Here is a 13,474-nt window from a genome sequence, read left to right on the forward strand (position 1 = left end):
ATAAGACGAAGAACAGTATCTATCCTCAATCATAGTTTTACAAGATACAAAAGTGCCATTAAAGTGAATATCCTTTAAGTTGATCTTTTATTTTTTTAAAACAGGACATCAATTAAATGAGAACTCAAAGACATTGGATTTTGTATGAAGAGGAAAACTTTTTTCCTGATCATATAAAAAACAAAGAATAAGACCTGAATGTCTCTCATGAGATGAAAGATTGGCTCATACATTCCATCATCTTTCTCAAATATTGGAAGGTTCAAGAAAAGTCAAGCGGTAGAATTCAGATGATTTATCTTTGCCCCCAATGTTAATTTTCTCTTACTTTAATTAAAGAAAGACAACAAATTTCAGGAGGTAGAAACTCCATGTAATAATTAGAATCAGGTGACTAACATATTCTTGCATAAATAGCTGTCAGATTCCCATTCCCCCTGACAGTTCATACAGCTGTGATACTGTCCCTCACTCCACACAGGCAGATTGAAGGTTCGTTTCTATGGAGAGAGTACATATATACTCTGTGGATTGAAGGGACAGTTGAGGGCAATCATACCACCCTAAATTCAGAGAACTAAGTGAAAGGTACATTCTGTATACTGTACCCTTCAGCAGCAGATTAGAGATCTTCCCTAGGGAATCTGACCAAACCAAGTGAAATACCTAAAGATATAGACATGGGACATTCAGTAATCTAGTGATCACCATGAAACTCAATAAAAAGAATCTCACCCAGAGCGTTCAATAAATTTTATTAGTCCCCTACTCTTCAATAAGAGAAGACAACTAAAAATTCCCTGTGTTGGGAAATGAACCACAAAGGCAGAAAGTGAACAGAAAGGAAAAAACACGCAAAAAGCACAGATCATTGAGGAAGAAGACAATTTCGAACATGAAATAAAATATTTACCCAAAAGAAAAAAATATATATCCACCCAAAGATTCGCATACAAATGTTCTTAGTAGCATTGTTCATAATAGCCCAAATTTGGAAAAAACCTAAATGTCCATCAGTTAGTAAACAGATAAGCCAAATGTGGTATATCCATACAATGGAATACTGTTTATCCATAGAAAGAAACTACTTATATGTGCTGTTACTGGGATGAACCTCCAAAAATATTAAGTTTCATGAAAGAGGGCAGACACAAAAGACCCCATGTTGTATTATTTCATGTTTATGAAGTGTCATAAAAAGTAAATGAATGCAGGGAGGAAGCAGATCAGTGATGGCTTAAGTGAGGGGGAGGTGGAGGAAATGGGGAACCAGCTAATGAACATGATGGGGTTTGCTGGGGTATTAGAAATATTCTAAACTGATTGATGGTGATGATTGTACAACTTGGTAAGTTGACTAAATATTTCTGGATTTTATATTTGAAAATTATATGTCGTATATATATTAGTAAAGTTATATACTGAAAAACTATAATTAAAATTATTAGAAAAAATAAGATACTGCAAGGATGAAAGATGAACAGGAAACTGAATTTTTATCTTTTTAATTTTTTTTTTTAGAGAAAGGGAGGAGGTGAGGGGGCAGAGGGGAAAGGAGAGAGAATCCCAAGCAGGCTCTGTGCCCAATGAAGAGCCCCATGTGGGGCTTGATCTCATCACCCTGAGATCATGACCTGAGCCAATATCAAATTGGTTGCTCCACCAACTGAGCCACCCAGGTGCCCCAGGAAACTAAATTGTTGAAAGAACATTTTAGGAAAAAGAAAACCTTGGGAATTGAAAATATGATAGCAGAGGTAAAAAGAAGTTCATATCATAAATTTGAGGAAATCACCAAGAACCTAGAGCAGAAATTCAAACATGGAAATAGTAAAGAAAAGATAAGATTAGAGGACTAGTCCAGGAGTTCTAAGGTCTGAATGATAACACTTCCATGGAGAAGGGATGCATCAAAATATCAGTGTAATAATTTAAGAATAATCCCAGAATAGTAGTGTGTTAATTTCCAAAGGGGAAGGGTCACCAAGTGCCCATTATAATGAATTAAAACAGACTAACATCAAGACACAGCATCATAGTATTTCAGAATATTGAAGGAAAGAAGATGCAGGAGGAAGAGAGCAGGGATAGATCACATGCAAAATATATTTGGGATTTTTCAACAGCAACACTGTAAGCCAAAAGACAATGGAGCAATGCCCTCAAGATCTTGAGGAAATATTTCCAAACTATAATTCTATATTCAGCCAAACCTATCAAACTTGTGTAAGAGTAAGATAAATCATATTTCAGCATTGCCTCCAAAAACGCTCTACCATGCCTGCTTTCTGAGGAAACTACTCCCACCAAAAAGAATGAATACACTGAAAAAGGAATCATGGTATGGAGGAAACCAGACACTTTATGAAATCCAGGCAACAAATATGAAGCCAAGGAAATCCCTATGATGACAGTGAAAAGACCCTCAGACATCAGGGTAACCTGAAATGGGTTAGAAAGTTTCAGAGAGATTTGTTCAGGAAGATGAAGTCTATAGAGTATCTTGTATATCTCAATGTCTTAAGGAATGTTTAGACAGTTGCTAGAGATCTCAGGGTGAATTAAGAACAGGTATAATTAAGCAGTTATAAAAATAACAAAGTTATTAACTTCATGAATATGTTATCACCACCACGAACAAAAACATTTATGCAAGAAGTGACTAGTAGCCATGTTTCCTGCATAGATCATCTGTAAATTGTACTTAATCATAATATGCCCTCAATTTGGATCTAACCAGAATTACACTTGAACAATTTTGAAATGATGAGAGATGGCAAAGGTACTGGATCAGGTGGAAAAGATTAATTTCTTTTCTTCCAGAGTGTGAAATGAATAGATGAAAGCAGAAACTGAAAAAAATAAAATTAAATTAAACCTATTACAGAAAAACCAAGATAAAGACTTACATAACCAGCTGAAAGAGATAAAAGTAGATGTGTCCTAGGGAAATAAAAATGATTATGTTAGATGCTTCTATTTTTCAAAACAAATCGTAACATTTTCTGACATCACAGTGTATTTGTAGCTAATAAAACAACTAATAATTTATAGTCATATGGTAGTTGCATTAGACATTGATTATTTTTTTCAGATTACATTGCAAGTATTAAAATCTGTCCTATTCTGTGGATAATTTTTTTATTAAGTGCCGACATTTCACATCAGAACATGGTAGGAATAAACACAGGTAAAAACTAGGCCTTGTTCCTTTATTTCATGGAGTTTAAAAAAATACAATTTAAAGGCCGATGCAGGATTTCATGCCATATTATTTTCTAGTCTGTCTTCAGCATCTTCTCATGGTCTATGTATAGAAAAAAAAGTTATTTAGCTTTGTCTGTGGGAGTAGGGGAAGCACTACATTCTTCAGGCAGACATCTTTGAGAGGACAGACGATGATAAAGAATATTTATAATTGAAATTATAAAATGTACCAAAGACCTGGAAATATAATCTCAGTTTTTCAGGGGGCTGAATATTGGTGGAAGGAGAATTCATACAAACATAAAGAATATAGTGGAGGTGCATACAGGGACTCAAAGTCGGTTCATGGAGGGGCCCCTGGGTGGCTCAGTGGTTAAGTAGCTGCCTTTGGCTCGGGTCATGATCCCAGGGTCCAGGGATCGAGCCCCACATTGGGCTCCCTGCTCAGCGGGAAGCTTGCTTCTCCCTCTCCCACTCCCTCTGCTCGTGTTCCCTCTCGCTGTGTCTCTGTCAAATAAATAAATTTAAAAAAAAAAAACCGGTCCATGGATATAGCTGGGTAGTAGGGTACAGCTGGGTCCTGTCCCTTTTTACCTGGTTCTATATCCCCTTCCCAGAGCTTCTACCATCATCTATGTATGTCAGTTTAAGAAAATCTTTATAAACATTAGAATAAAATAATAAAAAATAAGCAAAAAATAAACATCAGAATCTCCTGGTTCAAAGTATGGAGGTGTGAGGACTCGTGCTGTATAGAAGGACTATACTTCTGTCCATAATCCTTTATCCACAATTCTGAAATCCAAAAAGCTCACTAATTTATTTCACCTCATTTTATATGTGAAATTTTAATATTGCTCCACTTAAAGTGAATATTCTTACTTTTTGTTGCAGATATATTATTATTTTTAATTATGAAATGCTGCTCCCCGAGACCCACTAGGGACATTGACTACCATACAGGATATGGTATAATACTGTCTTTCCAAAATTTGATAAATTTTAAATTAATAAGTATATTTGTTCCTATGGTTTTTTGGTAAGAAAATGTGGAACTGTATTTACCTCCAGTTTTCCAGTGTATTGAAAGTTACATTTGCTTGAGGTGTTCTATAATCGCTGAAAATTTTACTAGAAATTAGAGATCATTTAAAAGTATATTAAAGTACCAACATCTTTTCAATGTACACAGTAAATTTGTGGAATATGTTACTGTGATTGTTGGTTACTTTCATAATAATAAATCCTAAAACTTTAAAGCATGTGATATAATGAAATAATCATTGTCCTATCTACCAATCATTAACTCTTTACTATTCAACTGGAACATAGTCTTTTTAAATGTATTACTGAAGTAAGCTTATCTTTTTTACAAAATCACGTTAATAAAATTATTTTAAAAAGGATTAAGATAGGATAGTTTTGAAATTCTAGCTGCTCATTCTCTGTCATTATTCACTAGAGCAATGTTATTATTCTCTTGGGCCATGTGTTAAGAATCCTGAGATAAACAGTTTTAAGGATCCTATAATCAAATGTTTATATGTGTTTTTTATATTTGTATAAACAGAGAGCTAGATAACTTGTTAAATTTGAGTTATGTTACACCAAAGAATATAACTGAAAATTTTATTTCTACCTATTGAAAAACGAATAGAATATTAGTCCTTAGAATTAAAGACTAAGATAGCATGATTTGTATTGCCTCTCAATATTTAAGGGTTATATGGTGACTGGAAAGGTCAAATTTTAGACTTTATAGCCAATGTGAGAGCTCAGAATATATCTATAAACAAATTTATATCTTATGACAATATCTAAATTTAAAACTATTAAATTTTTGTGAGTATTAAGTTTTATATGCGATCCAGATTTTAGCACACTACAAATATTAATGCTAATAATGGTTATTGAATGCCAATAATTTGTCAAATATTCTCTCATGAACTTTATAAGCTCCTATCAATTGTTTTATTTTCCCTACCAGTACTATTTTTTCTTTCTATCAAAGCCTTCAGAGACAATTTTACTAACCAGACAAAAAATAATCTAACAGGAACTTTCTGCTAGACTTTTAAAATAACAACTTATTCCTTATCTAATTTTATTCAGAAGCCCTGTAATAAATAATGAAACACCTAATTGTATTATAAGTGTTAAATGGGGACTTGTCATATTTTGTCCTTGTTGCTGACTGTTTCATGTATGTATTTAGTCATTGTTTAAACTGTATTTTGTGTGTTTCTTTTTTCCTCCCTTTGTGTCAGTCTCGAGAAATAGCATCACAAGTAAGTATTTTGTCTCCCTTGCCTCAAATAGTTTAATATGTAAATTCAATGCTTTTAAAGGGAAAGAGTATTAACAATTAAATTCAGTACTTCAGATGTTAAAATAAAACAAATTAATTAAACTGAAGTGTTCTAAATACTCTATTTTCAAGTTAGCATATCTGTATTTTCCCAATAATACTGCAAGTTCATTTTACCTGTTTGTCTTCACATTATGTTTGTATATTAGTCCAGTCATGTTGTTACTTGCTGCTAGTCACTTACCGGCTGTGATTTTCTGTCTGTCCTTGAGTGAGGTGCCCACCTTCAATGTAATCAACTGAGACTAAAAAAGTGCTGACAGTCAGGTGATATGAAACACATCTTTTCCTACGCTTCCTATCTAAGCTGGTTCTCCTAGAAAGGGGTCTAGGAACAATAGGATTTGTGCTTTCTCTAGCATACTTTTTAGCATTTAATTTACTCTTCAATAATTGTAATTTATTGTCATGAAGAAGCTGTCAGTTTAGTGTTTAATAATATTGACCTGGGTTAATAATTGATTTGTTACAATAAAAAAAAATATTCTTAACAATATATTGTGTGTGTATACACACATTATATTTCTGAAACCATGATACTATCTTCATGAGATTTGTATTTTTAATCTTATTTTCCATTTTCTTCATATAAACCATGATAAATAATTGTCATTATGTTCTTAGCACTTAACACAGACTCCCAAGCATAAATATAATTGATGAAACCATTACAAATATAAACACTTTAAAAATTGCATTTTGAATGTCAAAGCAATGGTAGAATTTAGCCCATTAAGTGGAAAGCTTATATGCCCAAGTTGCCATCTAAAAGTACACTTCGATTTAAGAAAAATAAAATTTAAAAAAAAAGAAAAAGAAAAGTACAGGTCTGTTTTTGAGCTTGTTGGATTTTGGAGAAAAATTCTATATTCATAATACCCACATTTTTGATATAATGGCTGTTGCCTACATCACAAATTTTGTTCATTCAATTATTTTAAACATCTTAAATTATTTAGTTAATTGTTTATGAGCTATACTTCTATTATATTTTTCAATATATTATTTTGTTTTATTATATCTTGAATCCTTCAGAATTTACTAAATATTCACCAAGGAAGTTTCCCTTTGGGCTGCACGATTAAAGCTTTAGAAGAGTGCTGTCTGACCTATTTCACATCATGGTCCACACTGGAAATGTAATGTTTGTTTGGCACGAAGCTGCTTAGGGGTTTCAGCTACCCTGGGTGCCTGCAGGTTGAGGAAATTAAAATTTTAGATAAAAACAGAACATATCCCTGGCACATACTGATTTTGAGGAATTTATTTTAGAGTTTTTCTTTTTTTTAGAACATGTTTTATAATGAGATCAACATATATTTCTAATTTTTAATTTATACCAGTATTTGACCTGACCAGCTGCACAAATACACCTCAAGTGCCTTGAATTGGCATGCGTTTTTTTCATAAAATATTTTAGTAACATGTCACAAGCAAAGTTACTTCACCTTGTCTTTCCTAAAGGGATTCTCAGGTATAAGTCCGGACCTGGTCCACAGTGGTAGAAACACTTGCTGGGGTTCACTCTATGCTCCAGAAAGAACAGAATTTTCATTTGATTAAAAACTTCATAGCTTTACATTAGGAAGTGGAATGAAACTTTTAGATGTAAGTTGGGCTATGCTGCAGTTCTATGTGTTGATTCAAATGCTCTTTGCTTTTATTCAGCTGTTACACTTCCCTGTCACCTCTTGTCTCTAACTTACAATCTCAGATACAGGAAGGCAAAAGTTTGGCTCATTTCTGAATCATGGCAGCCAATTGCAAGTTGACTCTTGGAACTTTTTCCCACTAATTGATTTCTTTCTTATAGCTATTATTTTAGGTCTCCACATCTTTCAGCCAGTTCCTTATGTAAGCGAAGTGCCTCCCCTCTAATTTACTGAGAAATTTGAGTTTTCCAATATAAGAACCTTTCTTACAATCCGTTTTATGAAGAAAAGAAAAACCTCTAATTGTAGTTTGGATAGACATTTATCTTTGTAATTTTTGTAATTTTTAGACATTTATCTTTGTAATTCCAATTGCGTCTACAATTTCCATCCTTTCCAGTTCTAGTTCTTGGTTTTAGGTTTTGTTTTTTTTTTTCCCCTCTCCATCAACTCTCTCCTTTTACCTTTGAATATAGACCTTTCCCCAGTTCTCAAGAAAAAATTTCCTTTTTCTCCTACTTTTTCTTTTTTAAAGATTTTATTTTATTTTTAAGTAATTGCTACACCCACTAAGGAGCTCATGACCCCAAGGTCAAGAGTTGCATGCTTTGCAGTTAGGAGCCCCATTATTCTTTTTTTTTTTTTTCTTATCTTACTCTTGTTAACTCTGAGAAAAGTTCATATATGCTGTCAATTTTATTCCTTATCCGTGTTTTCGGCAGTTTTTTTCTCCACTGCTATACTTACCTGTTCTTCAGTCAGTAGAAATCTTTAAGCCAAAATCCTTGGCATTTTAAATTAGTTTTTATTTGTTTAAACATCATATAATCTTTAGTACGGTTCATTACCTCCTACATCTTAAAATTCTCTTATCCTCAGTTTTTATATTATGAGTTACTTTCTTTACCTATTTGACCTGTTTCTATTGATTTATTTCTTAAACTTTCCCCCTTCTTTCTACTGTTCAGTTTCTGCCTATAACAGCTCATTTCTAGATGGTGCCAATGTGATCTTCATCTGAAGGCTTCTCCCTAACCCATTGTCCCTGGGATTGGCTCTGGAGCCCAAGACTCCAAGTAGCTGCAGCAGTCTGCCTTTGTCTCCCTTCTAGGACTGGACTTCATCTTTAGTTTCCAGAAAGTACTCCGTTAACCACCTGAAGGTAGGCTAAGCTTCATCACAATCAGTCTCACCCAGAGCCTTAAGCTTGATGCCTGCACAATGCTCAGCACTATATTATTTTATTTAATCCTAACCAGAAGCCAATATGGCGGACAATATTATCCTTGTTTTGAAATAAGCAGAGATGTAGACAAGTTAACTTGACCAATACCAAAAACTTTGGAAGCCGCAGACGTGGTTTTTAGAATTTATCATTATCTGACACCAGAGATTCTTTTAATCACTAGTTCTCACTGTAGCAGCCTCTACTGATTTCTGAACTACATCTCTCTTCTACCATCTGTTTTGAGATCCTCAGATGCTTTGGTTGAGAATCAACGTGGGGAATGACACTTGAATACTAACCAGGCATTTACTGAAGTTGTGTTTTGTAGTCTTTCAGTCTTTTTCTATACTTGATCTCAGAACACTTGCTATGTCTTATGGTTTCAATTATCACCTCTATGTTGATAGATAGCAAGTTTGTGTTTTCTGTCCTAAGTTTTAAAAATGAAGAACATACTCATTTTCTGCCAGATCCTCTCTATTTTATTATCTACTAGAACTATAAATATTTATCGAGCACCACTAGCCATCAAATGCACCCACCTAGATGCTTGGGAATGCATCAGTAAACATACAAGAAAGATTTCTCAGAAAGCTAACATCAGAATTTCACGCCTATTCTTGAATTTAAGTACATCTTGGTGGATTTACTATATCTAAATTCTCTTCCCTTCAATATTTTACATAGAACAGACAGATTAATGACCATTTTCCTTACTTTGTTCACATGATGCATGATGCATATAGTGGGTGTTTGATGCCTACTATATCAAGTCAAATTTCTTGTTGCTGGATTTTAAACTACTCTATATTCTGGCCATTCTTTATTGATGCTCCTTCTGTCCCTGTTCCTGGTACAAATCATTTATTCAATTATTCTGCCTGACCAAATGAGCAATGGACTTGGTACCAGAATATCTAGGTTTAAATGTTGGCTCTTCCTTTTACTACCTGTGTGTAAAATGGTCTATTCTCAACACATAGCAAAGTAAAGACAAAATAGGGAACATATAATTACCACTTCACAAATCCTTTTATTTTTTAAGATTTTATTTATTAGTTGCCAGAGAAAGACAGTGAGAGAGGGAACACAAGCAAGGCGAGTTGAGCTACGCTGAGCAGGGAACCTGATGCGGGGCTCAGTCCCAAAACCCTGGGATTATGACCTGAGCGGAAGGTAGACGCTTAATGGCTGAGCCACCCAGGCACACCTATCACTTCACAGGTTATAAAAAAGGGCAAATATGTGTTAATTGTTCACAGATAGCTAATGGCAAACAATTCTGGGGCAAACTACATGAGTAACATAGATCCTATTTCACTAATTTTCTGTGCTATATAATTTTGATTGGATGGTATTCCCTTAGAAAACATTTGTTTCAATACACTTATATTTATAAATAATATAATAGTATGAGTCTTGTAATTTGAATAAATACCTTGTGACATTTTTCAAACATAAGTATATTCACTAACCTCAAATGCACTCTATTTTACACACACACACACACACACACACACACACACACTCCATAAGTCTGAGCTCATTTGTCATTTTCTTCCACTTTCTTACAGAAATTTTACTCTTGAATCTTTTTCTTACCTTATTTTACAATTCTTTTAAAATATTTTCTGGGGCACTTGGGTGGCTTAGTGGATTAAGCCTCTGCTTCAGCTCAGGTCAGGATCCCAGGATCCTGGGATCGAGCCCCGCATCAGGCTCTCTGCTCAGCGGGGAGCCTGCTTCCCCCTCTGTCTCTGCCTGCCTCTCTACCTACTTGTGATCTCTTTCTCTGTCAAATAAATAAATAAAATATTTAAATAAAATAAAATAAAATGCTTTCTGGCTCTGATCCTTATCTTGTACATTTCCATCCCCAGGAAGACATTTCTTACTTGCATTTTTTACTTACTCTAACTTAATTAGAATCTCAATGGCATACTTATTAGCAAGAAGCTGTTTAAATGCATCCAATCTGTTTGATTTAATTTAACTGCATAGTCATGGCTTTCTGTCCACTTAACATCTTAAACTGCGTGGAGATCATTCCTTCACTTTGCATTGCCGTAGGAAGTAAATTAAGTCTTCATTCACAGCTCCTTGTTGAATGGCTGCTAAAGTCTACAAAACAATCAGAACCAAATGGAAAATTATAAAGTTGATTTGGGTCGTCTAGGTCTTTATAAAGGAGTAGTGATGTGCATGCAACAGTATACTTAGATCAATAATATTGTTTTGTATAGATTCTTAAAGATGAAATTGCATATTTATACTGCCAAGTCTTACATTGTGTTTGTTCTTTAATTAAGACATTACATATAGCGTAGAAATTTTCTTTCCACTAGCTCATTTATCTATAACTGCATATGCTTTAGGGAAGTAATTCTCAACAGAAAAGAGGGGTGTGTGTGTGTGTGTGTGTGTGTGTGTGTGTGGTGTGGTATGTGTTTAAACACCATGGGGCATGGCGATATTGTGCTATATGCTTATTAGAATCACAGTAATAGTTTTCCATAAACTCGTATGCTTAGGTCATTTTTTTCTGGAATGTAAAATACTGGAGATGATAGAATGATACCGTCCCTGACTTACCCTACAGTGTGTAGGATCTGCCTCATACATGTATACCCATGGTTGAAAACATTGCCTTAGGCTGTATATTCCTGTAATTCTAGAAAATGATGGAAAAACTGGGAGACAAACCATGAGAGACTGTGGACTCTGAGAAACAAACTGAGGGTTTTGGAGGGGAGGGGAGTGGGGGGTTGGGTGAGCCTAGGTGTGGGTATTATGAAGGGCACCTATTGCATGGGGCAGTTGGTGTGGTGCACAAACAATGAAACTTGGAACACAGAAAAAAAAATAAAATAAAATTTAAAACAAAACAAACTAAAAAACTGAACTGTGAAGAGGACAAAAGTGGCAATGAAAGTATGATTTTAATAACATAAACCTTTGGAATACCTTTCTGGGCCTGTTAAGCCTGTGTGGCTATTCAGTGCTTTCCTATTGATTATTTGCTTGTTGTAAGTCGGTTTTAGAGTTTAAATTTATTCAGGTATATAAACTATTCTTTATACACACATATATAAGTATGTATATATAAGAAAACCTAAACATAGACAACCCAAAAGGGTATTTTATGTAGAAAACAAATATATTCTTACATGTCATTATTTCTAGACATGAAATGAATGAATTGGTTAAGGAAAACCACTTATTAGTTTCCTTATAAACCACAAATTAATGATGAATTCAGTCTAAATTTGGGCCAGACTTTTATTCTGATCTATTAGACACACATCGGTATATGGATTACAACAGATAAAATTAACTATAAGAAGAGTAAAAAAGTATCTTGACACCTACAAAAAAAGTAATTACAAAATGTATAATAATAACAATTCTGATGCTGATATTATCACTCCACCTTAAAAAAAAGACTTAATTCCCAAATTCTGTCTTTGGTGGCTAGCCCCTTGGGGGTTCCTTTCTACCCTCCTCATGGTTATACGTCTCCTCTTCCAGAGAGTCTCTGATGAGTTTCATTAGAATTATGGGTCTCCCAGATGGCAGTGGTTGCTTCATTGAATTTATTTATTTATTTAGAACCCAAGTCTTCACTGAGTTTTGAATTAACCCTTTAGCTATGCCACACAGGCCCATGAGTACTTTTACTTCTAACTGTGGGGATCAGAGTCTGTTGTTACAGACGCATAGTAGCAGAAGCAGCATTTTGTAGCATCTTAGTGAGCTGTTTTCAGAGGTGTGGACCTCAGCGTGGCCACTGATCTTCCTCCACACAAGCAACCATGTAATAGGCCTGTATAATACACAGAATATCAGTTCTTCCCTTAAATGCTGTATGGGATGGAGATCGATACCTGGTTGAGGCATACAACTGATGGTCATAGGGTAAGACTCATTGCCTGAACTTAGTGTCTGTCATGATCCTTACTGATATCTCTACACACCATTCAGTATGAAACACACAGATAGATCAGAGACCTAGCACATAGGGCCACTTTAACAAAAGCCCCAAACTCATACAAATGGTCTGGGCCATTAGTAGTTTTATCTCGATTGTGTTCTTGCAGTTTTCCATTGACCTAAATCACAGAGTATGATAATATTAAAAGAGCCCTAAAGGAGCTCCTTTGTTCCCAAAGAAGGTAACCATTCACAGAGGATGGCAGGGCTTTGCTCCAAAATTCTAAGGGCCTGTGCAGCAATTCATGTATTAGGGCCTGCCAAAGGCTCCAAACAGTATTCCCATCTGCCAGTGACATTGCACGCGCCATTGGTTTTACTAGAACACAAAGCCCAAGTGTCAGAGCAGCTAACATAGCAGCCTGAACCTCTTTTTTTTTTTTAAGATTTTTATTGATTTGACAGAAATCACAAGTAGGCAGAGAGGCAAGCAGAGAGAGAGAGAGGAGGGAGCAGGCTCCCTGCCGAGCAGAGAGCCCGATGCGGGACTCGATCTCAGAACCTGGAGATCATGACCTGAGCTGAAGGCAGAGGCTTAACCCACTGAGCCACCCAGGCAGCCTGAACCTCTTACAGAGCCTTCTTTTGTATGGATTCTGCTAAAAGTTGGCAGGGTTTTGGGTTACTCAGTAAATGGGCCAGAGTAACACTCCTGAATGAGGAATATGTTGCCTCTGAAATCCAAAGAAGCCCACTAGATGTTGTGCTTCTTTTCTGGTTGTAGGAGGGGTTAGATGCAACAACTTATTCTTTACCTTGGAAGGGATATCTTGCCATCCCCCCATGGACCCCTCGAAATGTCACTGAGGTAAGAGTCCCCTATATTTTTGTCAGATCTCTTTTCCATCCTGTGACCTGCAAATGTCTTATCAGTAAGTTTTGGATCATTACTACTTCTTGCTTATGAGGTCCAATCAGCATAATGTCATCACTGTAATGGACTGACATGCTATCTTGTAGGAAGGAAAGATTGTAAAGTTCTCTACAAACGAAAGTAAAGCATAGAGCTGGAGAGTTGATATACCAGTA

The 13,474-nt window shown here is 35.2% G+C and overlaps 1 protein-coding gene across 4 annotated transcripts in view; it reads left to right on the forward strand.

The window, feature by feature from the left end:
* KCNT2 (potassium sodium-activated channel subfamily T member 2) overlaps positions 1-13,474 on the forward strand; it is a 351,736-nt gene that overhangs the window by 303,781 nt on the left and 34,481 nt on the right. Inside the window, exons 26-27 of one of the 4 annotated variants that reach the window (XM_059146350.1) lie at positions 5,475-5,495; positions 8,339-8,389. The exons of 2 other annotated variants lie outside the window; for them this stretch is intronic. In XM_059146350.1, coding sequence (XP_059002333.1) covers positions 5,475-5,495; positions 8,339-8,389 — 72 coding nt within the window. The remainder of the gene's footprint in view (positions 1-5,474; positions 5,496-8,338; positions 8,390-13,474) is intronic. One more of the 4 variants, XM_059146351.1, reaches the window with a different exon arrangement.

This window comes from Mustela lutreola, chromosome 14, assembly GCF_030435805.1.
Source record: "Mustela lutreola isolate mMusLut2 chromosome 14, mMusLut2.pri, whole genome shotgun sequence".
In the NCBI taxonomy this organism is placed as follows: domain Eukaryota; kingdom Metazoa; phylum Chordata; class Mammalia; order Carnivora; family Mustelidae; genus Mustela; species Mustela lutreola.